Here is a 17,084-nt window from a genome sequence, read left to right as displayed (position 1 = left end):
TACAATGGTGTTTGTTCTTCACTGGTTGCCATTTTCTTGTGGCAACAGGTCACAGATCTTGCTGCTGTGATGGCACACTGTGGTATTTCACCCAATAGATATGGGTGTTTATCAAAATTGGATTGGTTTTCGAACTCTTTGTGGGTCTGTGTAATCTGAGGGAGATATGTGTCACTAATATGGTTATACATTTGGCAGGAGGTTAGGAGGTGCAGCTCAGTTTCCTCATTTTGTGGGCAGTGTACACATAGCCTGTCTTCTCTTGAGAGCCAGGTCTGCCTACGGCGGCCTTTCTCAATAGCAAGGCTATGCTCACTGAGTCTGTACATAGTCAAAACTTTCCTTAATTTTGGGTCAGTCACAGTGGTCAGGTATTCTGCCACTGTGTACTCTCTGTTTAGGGCCAAATAGCATTCTTGTTTGCTCTGTTTTTTTGTTAATTCTTTCCAATGTGACAAGTAATTATATTTTTGTTTTCTCATGATTTGGTTGAGTCTAATTGTGTTGCTGTCCTGGGGCTCTGTGGGCTCTGTTTGTGTTTGTGAACAGAGCCCCAGGACCAGCTTGCTTAGTGGACTCTTCTCCAGGTTCATCTCTCTGTAGGTGATGGCTTTGTTATGGAAGGTTTGGCTCTATCTAGTGGGCAACACCAGCATGACCCCACCACTTCTTCCAGACTTTAAACGTGACGTCATTAGAAAGCGCCGTAGACGGCTATTAGCATTGTTTTTTTTATTTACCTCAAGCTGCGTTCCGCAATGGAAGTAAATAGAGACGAAGCAGAGCGTTGCATTGACATCGCAACTGCTGCATTAACAAACAATCAAGCAGAGAAGGCCGTCAGATTTCTAGAAAAGGCACAGAAACTTTTTCCGACGGATAAGGCGAGAGGTAAAGACCGCCGCTTGAGAAGCGACATGAATGGCAGCTAGCATCCAGGCTATCTTATCTTGGGAAATTGAGGGCCCGCTATAGTTGCAAAAAATACGTTACCCATCTCACTGCTAGCTAGCTAATTATCGTCGATTTTTCATATAAAACAGTTAATCTGGCTCAATTTTGCATTGTCACTGTTGTATTTTGAAGTAGTTGAAGTAGACACAGTCCATTGAATTCATTGGATGCTGCTAGTTAAATTAGCTAGCTAGCGAGCGAGCTACCTAACGTTAGCTATGTAGGCATTCAGTTGCACCCAATCTCATGTTGCTAGCTAAATACAAACTGTGTAGCTACATAGCTAACGGTCTTTGACGCTATTACTCAGAATAACTCACTCCAGGTGCTTCTGACTGCACAAGAGGGAGATGTCATCAGAGATTTGCCCCGATGAGCCTGCTCAGTGGGGACGTTTCTGGGGGAAACTACTATACTCTAATGTTGCTCTAAATGTTACTCTATCTGTATTTCCAGCACTGCTGGACTTGATTGCAAAAAATGGTTTTACCCCTGGTCATGGCAACCAGTCACGAACCAGTGATGGCACTGGACCAAGGCAGCGAAGACCTGGGGAGGAGGACCAAGGAGAGAAAGCCTCCCAGACAGCCAAATCCTACACCTCAGACCAGCTGGACGCTGTCAAGAAGTAGGATGCGTCGATTTTAGTATCACTGCAATTATTATCATATAAAATGTAATTGGAAGGAAAAGGATACTTAGTCAGTTGCACAACTGTGTACATTCAACCAAAATGTGTCTTCCGCATTTAACACGGGGAGGCTGCCTTAATTGTTGTTGTTGATAAAAGCGTCTGCTAAATGGCATGTTATATTGAAACTGTTTCAAAGCTTATAAAACATTAACATCAAACATCTGTCTAACTCCCACTTTCCACAATTAATCTTCCCTGTCAGAACATTTGCCATGACTTGAAAATATCCTTATGTTCCTGAAACAATTTACTGTTTTCGATGGTTCTGTCTTATAGATGAAATCTTTATTTGCAGAATAAAACAGTGTAAAGACTACTATGAGATTCTTGGAGTGAAAAAAGATGCATCTGAAGATGATCTTAAAAAGTCATATAGAAAATTAGCTTTGAAATTCCATCCCGACAAAAACCATGCACCGGGTGCGACTGAGGCATTTAAAGGTAAACAGAAACCATACATATTTTCTTATGCCTATTTGAACGTGATAACGATTTCTTAAGAGTCAAGGGGCCGGTTTCCCAGACACAGATGTAGCCTAATCCTGGACTAAAAAGCGTGTTCAATGGAGAATCCCAATGGAGAATGCTTTCTGGTCCAGGATTAGGCTTAATCTGTCTCTGGGAAACCGCTCCAATTAATTGTATATCATTTAATGTCATTTGAAGGTACAAAAAAAGGTGTTTGTTTTCCCCCAGCTATTGGAAATGCTTATGCCTGCCTGAGTAATGCTGACAAGAGGAGACAGTATGACCAGTGTGGTGAGGAGAAGAGACATCCGTCAAGACAGGGCCAGACCAACGGAGACTTCCAGGCTGATATTTCACCAGAGGACCTCTTCAATATGTTCTTCGGAGGGGGTTTTCCAGCAAGTGAGTGACACACACACACACAGTCATTAGAAACCATTGCATCTACATCTCTTTTACTTCATCAATGTGTATCATTGTACTGCTAAATACTGACAACTCCACTGCTAATGCTCTATCTATTGGTTGTCTGTTTTGCTTCTCAAGGCAACGTTCATGTATACAGAAATGGGCGGAATCAGAGGCCAGCAGGACAGCAGGGACAACAGAGAGAGGTACGCCAGGGATGTTTCTTCATTGCACATTTTGCAGTTCAGGTCATTAAGTAGATCAATTTAGCTACCATGATCTTCAGGGAGTCAGTCAAAACTAATTAATTATCCAATGTGCTGCATGGGCATTTTCTTAATTATTTTCTAATGTACTTTGGCCTGCTGTACAGCAGGGGGAGACCTTGAGTCGTTTTTGCGCTTAAAACTGAGAATGGCTTACTTGGGAGGGACTGTATTGTTAACCAACATGACCAGAAGTATGTGGACACCTGCTCATCGAACATCTCATTCCAAAATCATGGGCATTAATATGGAGTTGGTCCCCCTTTTGCTGCTAAAACAGCCTCTACTCTTCTGGGAAGGCTTTCCACTAGATGTTGGAACATTGCTGCGGGGAAATGCTTCCATTCAGCCACAAGAGTATTAGTGAGGTTGGGCACTGATGTTGGGTGATTAGGCCTGGCTCGCAGTCGGCGTTCCAATTAATCCCAAAGGTGTTCGATGGGGTTGAGGTCAGGGCTCTGCAGGCCAGTCAAGTTCTTCCACACCGATCTTGACAAACCATTTCTGTATGGATCTCGCTTTGTGCACAGGGGCATTGTCATGCTGAAACAGGAAAGGGCCTTCCCCAAACTGTTGCCACAAGTCGGAAGCACAGAATCGTCTAGAATGTCATTGTATGCTGTAGCGTTAGGATTTCCCTTCACTTGAACTAAGGGGCCTAGCCCGAACCATGAAAAACAGCCCCAGACCATTATTCCTCCTCCACCAAACTTTACAGTTGGCATTATGCATTGGGGCAGGTAGCGTTATCCTGGCATCTACCAAAACCAGATTAGTCCATCGGACTGCCAGATGGTGAAGCGTGATTCCTCACTCCAGAGAACGCGTTTCCACTTCTCCAGAGTCCAATGGCGGCGAGTTTTACACCACTCCTGCTGACGCTTGGCATTGCCCATGGTGATCTTAGGCTTGTGTGCGGCAGCTTGGCCATGGAAACCCATTTCATGAAGCTCCCGACGAACAGTTATTGTGCTGACGTTTCTTCCAGAGGCAGTTTGGAACACGGTAGTGAGTGTTGCAACCGAGGACAGACGATTCATCACCCAGTGGTCCCGTTCTGTGAGCTTGTGTGGTCTACCACTTTGCGGCTGAGCCGTTGTTGCTCCTAGACATTTCCACTTCACAATAACAGCACTTACAGTTGACCGGGGCAGCTCTAGCAGGTTAGAAATTTGACGAACTGACTTGTTGGAAAGGTGGCATCCTATGACGGTGCCACGTTGAAAGTCACTGAGCTCTTCAGTAATGCCATGCTCGGTTTTATACACCTGTCAGCAACGGGTGTGGCTGAAATAGCCGAATCCACTAATTTGATGGGATGTCCACATACTTTTGTGTATATATATATATATATATATATATATATCTATATATATATATATCAGTGTTATCAGTTAACTCACACAAACCTGTATAGTCTACCCGATCAGTTTGTTATTGTTGTGTCTAACAAACCTGTGTGTTTTTGTGATTTGCAGGGAGGCTTTGCGCTCTTCGTCCAGCTGCTGCCCATCGTCATCCTGGTGGTTGTGTCAGCTCTCAGTCAGATGATGGTCTCCACTGCCCCCTACAGCCTCAGCTTCAGGCCGTGAGTCTGACCCCTGACCCCCCCACACCTGGATCATAACCTCGTGGAGAAGCCAGGTCCTATGCTTCTGCTCTCCTGATTCTGGGAATGTTCCAACCAGGATTTCTGGAAAAATTTGGAATTTCTTGATATTTGGAAAAGTTACTGAAATTTTGCAACCCTAGTTGTGCTGTCTTAAACTCATATAGTCATATATTTGACTATGATATATTATGAAGCACCTTCCCCCCAAATAATGCAATCATTTTATGGTTCTTCTTTCCTTGTATTACAAAATGCTGAACTGCCTTTGATGGGACGGATTATTCCCCAATTGCACACTTATCCTGCTATGACAAAGTATTTCACAATTTGGTAATCCTCTAGTAATGATTATTTCTGGAAATTGTTTGGAAATCTGGTTTTCAGCAGTTTCTTTGTGTTGCTAGCTGCATTAGTTTGACTGAGGTGGAGAGATGGTCATCTACTGTGTCCCAAATGGCTCCCTATTCCCTATATAGTGCACTATTCCCTATTGGCCCTGGTCAAAAGTAGTACACTAAATAGGGAATAGGGTGCCATTTGGGACGCATCCTGGTAGTCTTTAGGGAGGGTACAGGTCATAGATTGACTTTAGGGGAAAGTAGTCATAAGGGGTCTTTGGTCCATGGTTAAGACCTGATGAGGGTCGGTCCATGGTTAAGACCTGATGAGGGTCGGTCCATGGTTAAGACCTGATGAGGGTCGGTCCATGGTTAAGACCTGATGAGGGTCGGTCCATGGTTAAGACCTGATGAGGGTCGGTCCATGGTTAAGACCTGATGAGGGTCGGTCCATGGTTAAGACCTGATGAGGGTCGGTCCATGGTTAAGACCTGATGAGGGTCGGTCCATGGTTAAGACCTGATGAGGGTCGGTCCATGGTTAAGACCTGATGAGGGTCGGTCCATGGTTAAGACCTGATGAGGGTCGGTCCATGGTTAAGACCTGATGAGGGTCGGTCCATGCTTAAGACCTGATGAGGGTCGGTCCATGGTTAAGACCTGATGATGGTCGGTCTATGGTTAAGACCTGATGATGGTTGGTCTATGGTTAAGACATGATGAGGGTTGGTCCATGGTTAAGACATGATGAGGGTTGGTCCATGGTTAAGACATGATGAGGGTTGGTCCATGGTTAAGACATGATGAGGGTTGGTCCATGGTTAAGACCTGATGAGGGTCGGTCCATGGTTAAGACCTGATGAGGGTCGGTTCATGGTTAAGACCTGATGAGGGTCGGTTCATGGTTAAGACCTGATGAGGGTTGGTTCATGGTTAAGACATGATGATGGTTGGTCCATGGTTAAGACATGATGATGGTTGGTAGGCTTGGGCGGTATACCAGGGTATTTGAAAAAGCTACAGGATGGTTTTTCAATACCGTCAACTATTTATTTGTAATTTTTCAATAAATGTGAATATTTGTAGCTACTTATTAAGTTAATACCTGCAGTCAACTTGTGCAATGCATTGGGGGATAAAGCAGATTGCGTTCTTCATTTCACCTGTCACATTATTTGACATTATGAAGCTTACAGTAGTTCCCCAGAACAGTTGAGCCAGTCACATGTTTGTTTGTAAATAGCACAATGAGAGAAAGTCGGAGCTGGTGAGTCCATAGCGTTCTATACTATCGGCAAGTCTCTGTTGTGCAGCACATGAGGTGATGAAGTTACACTTGTGCGCAATTCACTACTAAATGTTTGTCATCAGATATCTTATAATGGCTTTCTGCCAGAAGTCAGAGAGCTCTGGATGAGTTCTGTACCGTGGCCATTTTGTCCCTGTGCTTCCTACTAGCGTTTCTTTCCTCCTCTGTTCTTCTCCCCTCTGCTCCGTGTTCACATGTTGTTCTTCCTTCAGAAAAGCATGCATCACAACTTTGTTCATTTGCACAATTTCTCTCGTTCACTTTCACTTGTAAATGGTCCCACTCTCCGAAAATGACATTCGGTAGCTACTATCTATGCTTGTATAACTTTATGAGCTGGATTTGTCTGTCTTTGCTCGTTAGCATTTAGCTAACAGTGTCTATGTGATTTCGCTATTAGTTTGTGCTAATTTATGCTAATTAAGGCCCAATGGGCTTTTCTTGCATATTTAGCGCCCCCTTGTGTGCTATGCCGGTAATACGTAAACCCCCAGATGAGAAAAGGATTGTATGACAATATGAAAATCTGGATACAGCCCAAGCCTAATGGTTGGGACATTAGGTCCATGTTAAGATATGATGATGGTTGGGACATTAGGTCCATGGTTAAGATATGATGATGGTTGGGACATTAGGTCCATGGTTAAGACATGATGATGGTTGGGACATTAGGTCCATGGTTAAGACATGATGATGGTTGGGACATTAGGTCCATGTTAAGATATGATGATGGTTGGGACATTAGGTCCATGGTTAAGATATGATGATGGTTGGGACATTAGGTCCATGGTTAAGACATGATGATGGTTGGGACATTAGGTCCATGGTTAAGACATGATGATGGTTGGGACATTAGGTCCATGTTAAGATATGATGATGGTTGGGACATTAGGTCCATGGTTAAGACATGATGATGGTTGGGACATTAGGTCCATGGTTAAGACATGATGATGGTTGGGACATTAGGTCCATGGTTAAGACATGATGATGGTTGGGACATTAGGTCCATAGTTAAGGCATGATGATGGTTGGGACATTAGGTCCATGGTTAAGACATGATGATGGTTGGGACATTAGGTCCATGTTAAGATATGATGATGGTTGGGACATTTGGTCCATATTAAGACATGATGATGGTTGGGACATTTGGTCCATGGTTAAGACATGATGATGGTTGGTCCATGGTTAAGACGTGATGGTTGGTCCATGGTTAAGACATGGTTGTGACATTTGGTCCATGGTTAAGACGTGATGATGGTTGTGACATTTGGTTTGCCAATCCAGTATTGGCTGATGGGTTCGACCTAGAACAGATTGTAAATAATGCCTAGGCCCAGGGCCGGATTAAGAAATCATTTGTTTTTTCATAGCCCCCCCCCCCCCCCCCATAATATTAGCCAACCATAGAAATATAATCTATAGATGGCAGTCCCCATTCAAGTCAGGACTAGCAGCCATTGCTAGTGTACCCATGAGTTTAACAGTCAAATTGTCAGGGCTATAGGTTCCAAAGCCCTTCTATGGATTATGTCTTGTTGCCTTGTGGCCATAGCTGCAGCCTATAGTTGATACGCATGCTGCCCAAACTGCAGCCTTCCAGACTGTTCTACATGAAGCACTGTAAACCCCTGTATTAATCTGGCCCTCTCTACACCTACCATCCTAATCTTGTTCTACTGCTAAAGAGCAGGCTATCAGTTTTCAAGTCACCATAGCCAGGAATAGCAACATTTTCTCGTTTCATTTTAACCTTCTACAATATCGTATGTGGCTTGATGTGTGTTTTTGCTTTCTTGATAATACCGTCTTGTTATACAGTGAGGGGGAAAAAGTATTTGATCCCCTGTTGATTTTGTACGTTTGCCCACTGACAAAGACATGATCAGTCTATAATTTTAATGTTAGGTTTATTTGAACAGTGAGAGACAGAATGACAACAAAGAAATCCAGAAAAATGGTTGTCAAAAATGTTATAAATTGATTTGCATTTTAATGAGGGAAATAAGTATTTGACCCCTCTGCAAAACATGACTTAGTACTTGGTGGCAAAACCCTTGTTGACAATCACAGAGGTCAGACGTTTCTTGTAGTTGGCCACCAGGTTTGCACACATCTCAGGAGGGATTTTGTTCCACTCCTCTTTGCAGATCTTCTCCAAGTCATTAAAGGTTTCGAGGCTGACGTTTGGCAACTCTAACCTTCAGCTCCCTCCACAGATTTTCTATGGGATTAAGGTCTGGAGACTGGCTAGGCCACTCCAGGACCTTCATGTGCTTCTTCTTGAGCCACTCCTTTGTTGCCTTGGCCGTGTGTTTTGGGTCATTGTCATGCTGGAAAACCCATCCACGACCCATTTTCAATGCCCTGGCTGAGGGAAGGAGGTTCTCACCCAAGATTTGACGGTACATGGCCCCGTCCATCGTCCCTTTGATGCGGTGAAGTTGTCCTGTCCACTTAGCAGAAAAACACCCCCAAAGCATAATGTTTCCACCTCCATGTTTGACGGTGGGGATGGTGTTCTTGGGGTCATAGGCAGCATTCCTCCTCCTCCAAACACGGCGAGTTGAGTTGATGCCAAAGAGCTCGATTTTGGTCTCATCTGACCACAACACTTTCACCCAGTTCTCCTCTGAATCATTCAGATGTTCAATGGCAAACTTCAGACGGGCCTGTATATGTGCTTTCTTGAGCAGTGGGACCTTGCAGGCGCTGCAGGATTTCAGTCCTTCACGGCGTACTGTGTTACCAATTGTTTTCTTGGTGACTATGGTCCCAGCTGCCTTGAAATCATTGACAAGATCCTCCCGTGTAGTTCTGGGCTGATTCCTCACCGTTCTCATGATCCTTGCAACTCCACGAGGTGAGATCTTGCATGGAGCCCCAGGCCGAGGGAGATTGACAGTTATTTTGTGTTTCTTCCATTTGCGAATAATCGCACCAACTGTTGTCACCTTCTCACCAAGCTACTTGGCAATGGTCTTGTAGCCCATTCCAGCCTTGTGTAGGTCTACAATCTTGTCCCTGACATCCTTGGAGAGCTCTTTGGTCTTGGCCATGGTGGAGAGTTTGGAATCTGATTGATTGATTGCTTCTGTGGACAGGTGTCTTTTATACAGGTAACAAGCTGAGATTAGGAGCACTCCCTTTAAGAGTGTGCTCCTAATCTCAGCTCGTTACCTGTATAAAAGACACCTGGGAGCCAGAAATCTTTCTGATTGAGAGGGGGTCAAATACTTATTTCCCTCATTGAAATGCAAATCAATTTATAACATTTTTGACATGCGTTTTTCTGGATTTTGTTGTTGTTATTCTGTCTCTCACTGTTCAAATAAACCTACCATTAAAATTATAGACTGATCATGTCTTTGTCAGTGGGCAAACGTAGAAAATCAGCAGGGGATCAAATACTTTTTTCCCTCACTGTAACTCAAAATCTTATCTTCCTTGATAATACCGTCTTGTTATAACTCAAAATATATATTTTACTGAGCGTGTTACTGCTCCCTCAGAAAACCTTTCTCTATCCCTCTAGTCACGGTATTGGTTACTAGATGTCTGGCCTCTTATCTCTGAATCCTCATAGAGACACCGCAGGTGGTCGGCTGGCTGGCAGGCAGGCAGGAACACAGAGCCCTCTACTTCTGTCTGTCTGTTATCATCACCATTACCCTACTCCTCTGTCTGTCTGTTATCATCACCATTACCCTACTCCTCTGTCTGTCTGTTATCACCACCATTACCCTACTCCTCTGTCTGTCTGTTATCATCACCATTACCCTACTCCTCTGTCTGTCTGTTATCACCACCATTACCCTACTCCTCTGTCTGTCTGTTATCATCACCATTACCCTACTCCTCTGTCTGTCTGTTATCAACACCATTACCCTACTCCTCTGTCTGTCTGTTATCACCACCATTACCCTACTCCTCTGTCTGTCTGTTATCACCACCATTACCCTACTCTTCTGTCTGTCTGTTATCAACACCATTACCCTACTCCTCTGTCTGTCTGTTATCAACACCATTACCCTACTCCTCTGTCTGTTATCAACACCATTACCCTACTCCTCTGTCTGTCTGTTATCAACACCATTACCCTACTCCTCTGTCTGTTATCAACACCATTACCCTACTCCTCTGTCTGTCTGTTATCAACACCATTACCCTACTCCTCTGTCTGTTATCAACACCATTACCCTACTCCTCTGTCTGTCTGTTATCACCACCATTACCCTACTCCTCTGTCTGTCTGTTATCACCACCATTACCCTACTCCTCTGTCTGTCTGATATCACCACCATTACCCTACTCCTCTGTCTGTCTGTTATCAACACCATTACCCTACTCCTCTGTCTGTCTGTTATCACCACCATTACCCTACTCCTCTGTCTGTCTGTTATCACCACCATTACCCTACTCCTCTGTCTGTCTGTCTGTCTATTATCACCACCATTACCCTACTCCTCTGTCTGTCTGTCTGTTATCACCACCATTACCCTACTCCTCTGTCTGTCTGTTATCACCACCATTACCCTACTCCTCTGTCTGTCTGATATCACCACCATTACCCTACTCCTCTGTCTGTTATCACCACCATTACCCTACTCCTCTGTCTGTCTGTTATCACCACCATTACCCTACTCCTCTGTCTGTTATCATCACCATTACCCTACTCCTCTGAGTGTTATCACCACCATTACCCTACTCCTCTGTCTGTCTGTTATCATCACCATTACCCTACCTCTCTGAGTGTTATCACCACCATTACCCTACTCATCTGTCTGTCTGTTATCACCACCATTACCCTACTCCTCTGAGTGTTATCACCACCATTACCCTACTCCTCTGTCTGTCTGTTATCACCACCATTACCCTACTCCTCTGAGTGTTATCACCACCATTACCCTACTCCTCTGTCTGTCTGTTATCACCACCATTACCCTACTCCTCTGTCTGTCTGTTATCACCACCATTACCCTACTCCTCTGTCTGTCTGTTATCACCACCATTACCCTACTCCTCTGTCTGTCTGTTATCACCACCATTACCCTACTCCTCTGTCTGTCTGTTATCACCACCATTACCCTACTCCTCTGAGTGTTATCACCACCATTACCCTACTCCTCTGTCTGTCTGTTATCACCACCATTACCCTACTCCTCTGTCTGTCTGTTATCACCACCATTACCCTACTCCTCTGTCTGTCTGTTATCACCACCATTACCCTACTCCTCTGTCTGTCTGTTATCAACACCATTACCCTACTCCTCTGTCTGTCTGTTATCACCACCATTACCCTACTCCTCTGTCTGTCTGTTATCACCACCATTACCCTACTCCTCTGTCTGTCTGTCTTATCACCACCATTACCCTACTCCTCTGTCTGTCTGTCTTATCACCACCATTACCCTACTCCTCTGTCTGTCTGTTATCAACACCATTACCCTATTCCTCTGTCTGTCTGTTATCACCACCATTACCCTACTCCTCTGTCTGTCTGTTATCACCACCATTACCCTACTCCTCTGTCTGTCTGTTATCACCACCATTACCCTACTCCTCTGTCTGTCTGTTATCACCACCATTACCCTACTCCTCTGTCTGTCTGTTATCACCACCATTACCCTACTCCTCTGTCTGTCTGTTATCACCACCATTACCCTACTCCTCTGTCTGTTATCACCACCATTACCCTACTCCTCTGTCTGTCTGTTATCACCACCATTACCCTACTCCTCTGTCTGTCTGTTATCACCACCATTACCCTACTCCTCTGTCTGTCTGTTATCACCACCATTACCCTACTCCTCTGTCTGTCTGTCTATTATCACCACCATTACCCTACTCCTCTGTCTGTCTATTATCACCACCATTACCCTACTCCTCTGTCTGTCTGTCTGATCACCACCATTACCCTACTCCTCTGTCTGTCTGTTATCACCCCATTACCCTACTCCTCTGTCTGTCTGTCTGTTATCACACCATTACCCTACTCCTCTGTCTGTCTGTCTGTTATCACACCATTACCCTACTCCTCTGTCTGTCTGTCTGTTATCACCCCATTACCCTACTCCTCTGTCTGTCTGTCTGTTATCACACCATTACCCTACTCCTCTGAGTGTTATCACACCATTACCCTACTCCTCTGAGTGTTATCACACCATTACCCTACTCCTCTGAGTGTTATCACCACCATTACCCTACTCCTCTGAGTGTTATCACCACTGTTACGGTAGTGTGGGAGACTATAGTGATTGTTCCAGAGAGTAGTCCACTGTCATGTCCCACGATAAAGGGATTGGTGTTGGTGGGTTTGATCATGTGAAGCTGCTTCACTCACTGTTCTCTCTCCTTCCTGTTCTCTCTCCTTCCTGTTCTCTCTCCTTTCTTTTCTTTCTCTCTCTCCATCCATCAAATTCAGGTCGGTTGGTCACACACACAAGAGGTACACAGAGACCTTGAGGGTGCCGTACTATGTGGGAGACCACTTCTCCAGGGAGTACAACGGACTGAATCTGAAGACTGTGGAGAGGAGTGTGGAGGATGATTACATCTCCAACCTCAGAAACAACTGCTGGAAGGAGAAACAACAGAGTAGGTTCAATTAATAATATGAGAATAACATGGTGATTTAGCAGACACTCCCATCCAAAAAACGCTTACAGAACTGTCAGCATTGACAGTGACACCTATTCAGTATGTGGCCCATGTGGGAATCGAACCCACAACCCTGACGTTGCCGGCATCATACTCATAACTCCAACTGCTGGGAAGCAGAAGTAGGTTCACTTTCAAAGAAGCTCTTCTTCGTTGACCTTTGTTTGTCTTTGGATGATGAAGTTGTTCTATTGATTCATCAATATTCTCCACATTAGTCAATTCCAAGTGGCTGGCTACTTTTAAAATGGATGTATACTGGAGGAGTGTTTTAATGATTTAGTTTGGAGGCTTCAGGTTTTCTGATCCTACCTAAACCGGTTGTGTTCTGTTTGTCTGGCTGTTTCAAACAGACCGACTGTTTGCTATTACGTAAGATTGATAACACAGTACCAGAAAGTGATATCCTCTGCAAAGAAATAGCACTACTTCACATGCAGAGGAGGCTGTTGAGGGGAGGACGGCTCATAATAATGTCTGGAATGGAATGTAAGGGCCCTATAAAATTAGGTATTTGTTTTTGCATGATTCAGTTTTTTATCAAATTCAATTTTCTCCATTTTGTTTTTCCAGGATTCCATTTCCCCCCAGTTTTTTTAGGGTTTCGCTCTCAAAATCACACTTTTTAAAATAGATAAAAACAACTAAATGTTCTAAGTCCACTACATCACTTAAACCACACCAGGAGACCACTTTTGAGGTTCTGGGAAAACTGATAAATTAGGAGTTTTTGGGGGTAGTTACCATTTTATTCCAGTGTACACCTAGCAAGAGGCTGTTTCGAGGTGTTTTTGTAGCCCACGTGATGGTAGAGTTTACCAAACAATTACCCACAATAATCACTGTATCGTTCTGCCAGGTTAGCATAGCCTACTATGTAGTTAACGTTTCATTGAGAAGGTTTTTGGGAAAGCCTTTCCATATCCAGAAGATTTTTCATTAGCATCAATGCTAACGGCTACATAAAGTGGTAGATGCCAGCACCACACATACACAGACAGGGAATTCTTGTTGCCTCTTCGGAGAGTTGCAGGAAATACGAATTACTGATGCATTTTGTTCAGGTCTCATGATAAACTTCATTTTCAATGAATTTGGTTGATTTCCCTACTAATAAGTTCAATACATTTTTTGAATATTGTTGAATTCCATTTTTAATGCCAGGATTCCGTGATTCCGTCCTCATTCTCCACATTGCGGATTGTCTAGGGCCCTAGGAATGGTACCATTCCATTTATTCTGTTCCAGACATTACTATGAGCCCGTCCTCCTATTTAAAGTGCCAGCCACCACCGTTTCACATGGCAGGTGAAGGCACATAGCAGTTTCACATTACAACACATTATCATTCAGATGATTGGTTGTCTGGGCAAAATGCAAAGGCTGGGATAAACTATTTTTGGCCTTTCTCTTGTACTTCCTGTTTATCTTATTTAACTTGTATTGTAATGTACAGCCACGCCCAAGTAGGCCCAGTCTGTCTGCTCTACAGGGAAAAGCCATTCTGTTTGCCTTAGGCTACGTCACAATTCTGCTCCCTTCTCCCAAAGTGTACACTTGCACACTTTCTTGCATGGATTTAACAACAGTGGAAACTCACTCCAGCCAATGCTTACGACAATCACGTGCTTTTAAATCCACGACAGGGAGTGCACACTTCTGGAAAAGAATGGAGTGTTGGGACTGAGCCATTGTACTTTTGTTGTTGTGTTCCAGAGGAGGGCCTGCTGTATCGAGCTCGGTATTTTGGAGACAATGAGTTGTACCAGAGGGCTCAGAAGATGGGGACACCGAGCTGCTCCAGGCTGTCTGACATCTCTGTTTCCTTAGGAGGTTAAATAAAGGAAGGCTGCTGATCGCCACACTGATAGGTAAGAGCTCAACACTAAAACTGCTGCAACCCAAATGGCACCCTATTCCCTATATAGTGCACTACTTTTGACCAGGGCCTGCAGTGCACTGTGTAGGGAATAGGGTGCCATTTGGGACTCAGTCAGGCACAGTCTCTGTCTCCATATAGGGCTCCATTGTTGTAGTGTACCTATTGGTTTATGCAAGTTATGAAGTCCTACTGAACTACAGTGCATTCGGAAAGTATTCAGACCCTTTGACGTTTTCCACATGTTACGTTACAGCCTTATTCTAAAATGGATTACATTTAATGTTTTTCCTCATCAATCTTCACACAATACCCAATAATGACAAAGAGAAAACAGGTTTTTAGAAATGTTTGCTATGAGACTCGAAATTGAGCTCAGAATGCATCCTGTTTCCATCGATCATCCTTGAGATGTTTCTACAACTTGATTGGAGTCCACCTGTGGTACATTAAATTGATTGGACATGATTTGGAAAGGCCCACACCTGTCTATAGAAGGTTCCACAGTTGACAGTGCATGTCAGAGCAAAACCCAAGCCATGAGGTCGAAGGAATCTGGGGAAGGGTACCAAAAGATTCCTGCAGCATTTGAAGGTCCCCAAGGACACAGTGGCCTCCATCATTCTGAAATGGAAGAAGTTTGGAACCACCAAGACTCTTCCTATAGGTGGCCGCCCGGCCAAACTGAGCAATCGGGGGGAGAAGGGCCTTGGTCAGGGAGGTGACCAAGAACCTGACGGTCACTGACAGAGCTCCAGAGTTCACCTTCCAACAGGACAATGACCCTAAGCACAAAGCCAAGACAACGCAGGAGTGGCTTCGGGACAAGTCTCTGAATGTCCTTCAGAGGCCCAGCCAGAGCCCGGACTTGAACCCGATCTAACATCTCTGGAGAGACCTGAAAATAGCTGTGCAGCGACGCTCCCCATCCAACCTGACAGAGCTTGAGAGGATCTGCAGAGAAGAATGGGGAGAAACTCTCCAAATACAGGTGTGCCAAGCTTGTAGTGTCATACCCAAGAAGAATCAAGGCTGTAATCGCTGCCAAAGGTGCTTCAACAAAGTACTGAGTAAAGGGTCTGAATACTTATGTAAATGTGATATTTCAATTTTTTATTTTAATAAATTGGCAAACATTTCTAAAAACCTGTTTTTGCTTTGTCATTATGGGGTATTGTGTGTAGATTGATGGGGGGGAAAAATACAATTTTAGAATAAGGCTGTAATGTAACAAAATGTGGAAAAAGTCAAGGGGTCTGAATACTTTCCAAATGCACTGTATGTAAGTTATGAAGTCCTACTGAACTATGTATGTTACGAAGTCCCACTGAACTCTTAGAAAAAACAGAGTGCACATGTTGCCACACGATGTCTCTTTGTAAAAATCTGAGCTGGCCTTTTTTTTACTATTATCAAATGTTATTGGTCACACACACATATTGAGCAGATGTTATTGCGGGTGTAGTGAAATGCTTGTGTTCCTAGCTCCAACAGTGCAGTAGTATCTAACAATTCACAACAATACACACAAATCGAAAAGTAAAAGAATGGAATTAAGAAATATATAAATATTAGGACGAGCAATGCTTTTAACTTCATTATAATGATTCAATCTTTAATCTGTGGGTTGAAACTGAATTGTTTTTGCTCTCTCTTTCAGATAATTATCCAAATCCGCAAAAACTATTTTATCGGCTGTAAATATGTACGCTTTTCAACATTCGGGACTGTGACTTCACTGCTCACCAAAAATCAGACAGACTCTCTCCTTGAGTTGGAGACCTCTATGGCGAAGAAGAGGAGGAGAATTACCTAAACTCTTGTTGAGGAAGAATGAATGCCCTCTTTGTTGATCATGGTGATGTCATGAAGTGACTGCTCTGTTTTTAAGCTGACTGTTAGGGATACCTGCTTTTACCCTGTACCTCCCAAATGGCACCCTATTTCCTATATAGTGCACTATTTTTACCAGGATCCATATGGCTCTGGTCAAAAGTAGTGCACCATATAGGGAATAGGGTGCCATTTGGGACGAATGTCAAGTCAGATTATGTAAGGGCGGTTTTAAAATCAGGAAATACTCCGATCAGAAGTGGTTTATTATAGATGTCCTCCTTTAGCGATTGATACTACTGAGATATTCATTTTATTTCAATATGGTCAAAACATTGAAGAACGGTGAAGACCAATTGAAGCTGATGGCAGTTAGTTTCCTGATTTTACTTTATATGTAGATTATGATTTTTACTATGCAGGGATTATATTTATATATTCTCCTATCAGAGCCAGTAAGGTAAACATACACCTATCAAGGCATGTACTGAGCAATTTTGATTTTTGCAGACCTATGTATTTAAAATGAGTGAACCAGTGACTGAGAAAGTAATTTATTTATTGTTGAAATTCTAAAAATATAAAATGTTTTTATTCAAGATTTCTTCTTCATTAGAACACAACGTCTATCTAATAAAGTAGGTCTTGCTCACGATGACACGTTGTC

The 17,084-nt window shown here is 43.5% G+C and overlaps 1 protein-coding gene across 2 annotated transcripts; it reads left to right on the top strand.

Moving 5' to 3' along the window:
* The first annotated feature begins 690 nt into the window (after positions 1–690).
* LOC311126222 (dnaJ homolog subfamily B member 12-like) lies at positions 691–17,072 on the top strand. Of its 2 annotated transcripts, XR_014612973.1 has the most exons (10): positions 691–891; positions 1,411–1,582; positions 1,944–2,089; positions 2,345–2,518; positions 2,663–2,730; positions 4,269–4,378; positions 12,470–12,642; positions 14,422–14,576; positions 16,245–16,494; positions 16,603–17,072. XR_014612973.1 is itself a non-coding variant. In XM_084200234.1 (9 exons), exons 1-8 carry the CDS (start codon positions 759–761, stop codon positions 14,541–14,543), a joined length of 1,098 nt encoding a protein of 365 aa, XP_084056360.1. In that variant the 5' UTR covers positions 691–758; the 3' UTR covers positions 14,544–14,576; positions 16,245–17,072. The 2 variants fall into 2 exon arrangements, 1 of the variants encoding a protein (XP_084056360.1); XM_084200234.1 differs by having other exon boundaries at positions 16,245–17,072.
* Positions 17,073–17,084: the final 12 nt, after the last annotated feature.

The sequence above is a fragment of the Coregonus lavaretus genome (genome assembly GCF_964263955.1).
Source record: "Coregonus lavaretus genome assembly, contig: HAP1_SCAFFOLD_355, whole genome shotgun sequence".
NCBI classification, from domain to species: Eukaryota; Metazoa; Chordata; class Actinopteri; order Salmoniformes; family Salmonidae; genus Coregonus; species Coregonus lavaretus.
The sequence above is the reverse complement of the archived record's forward strand: the minus strand, read 5'-3'. Positions and strand labels throughout refer to the sequence as shown.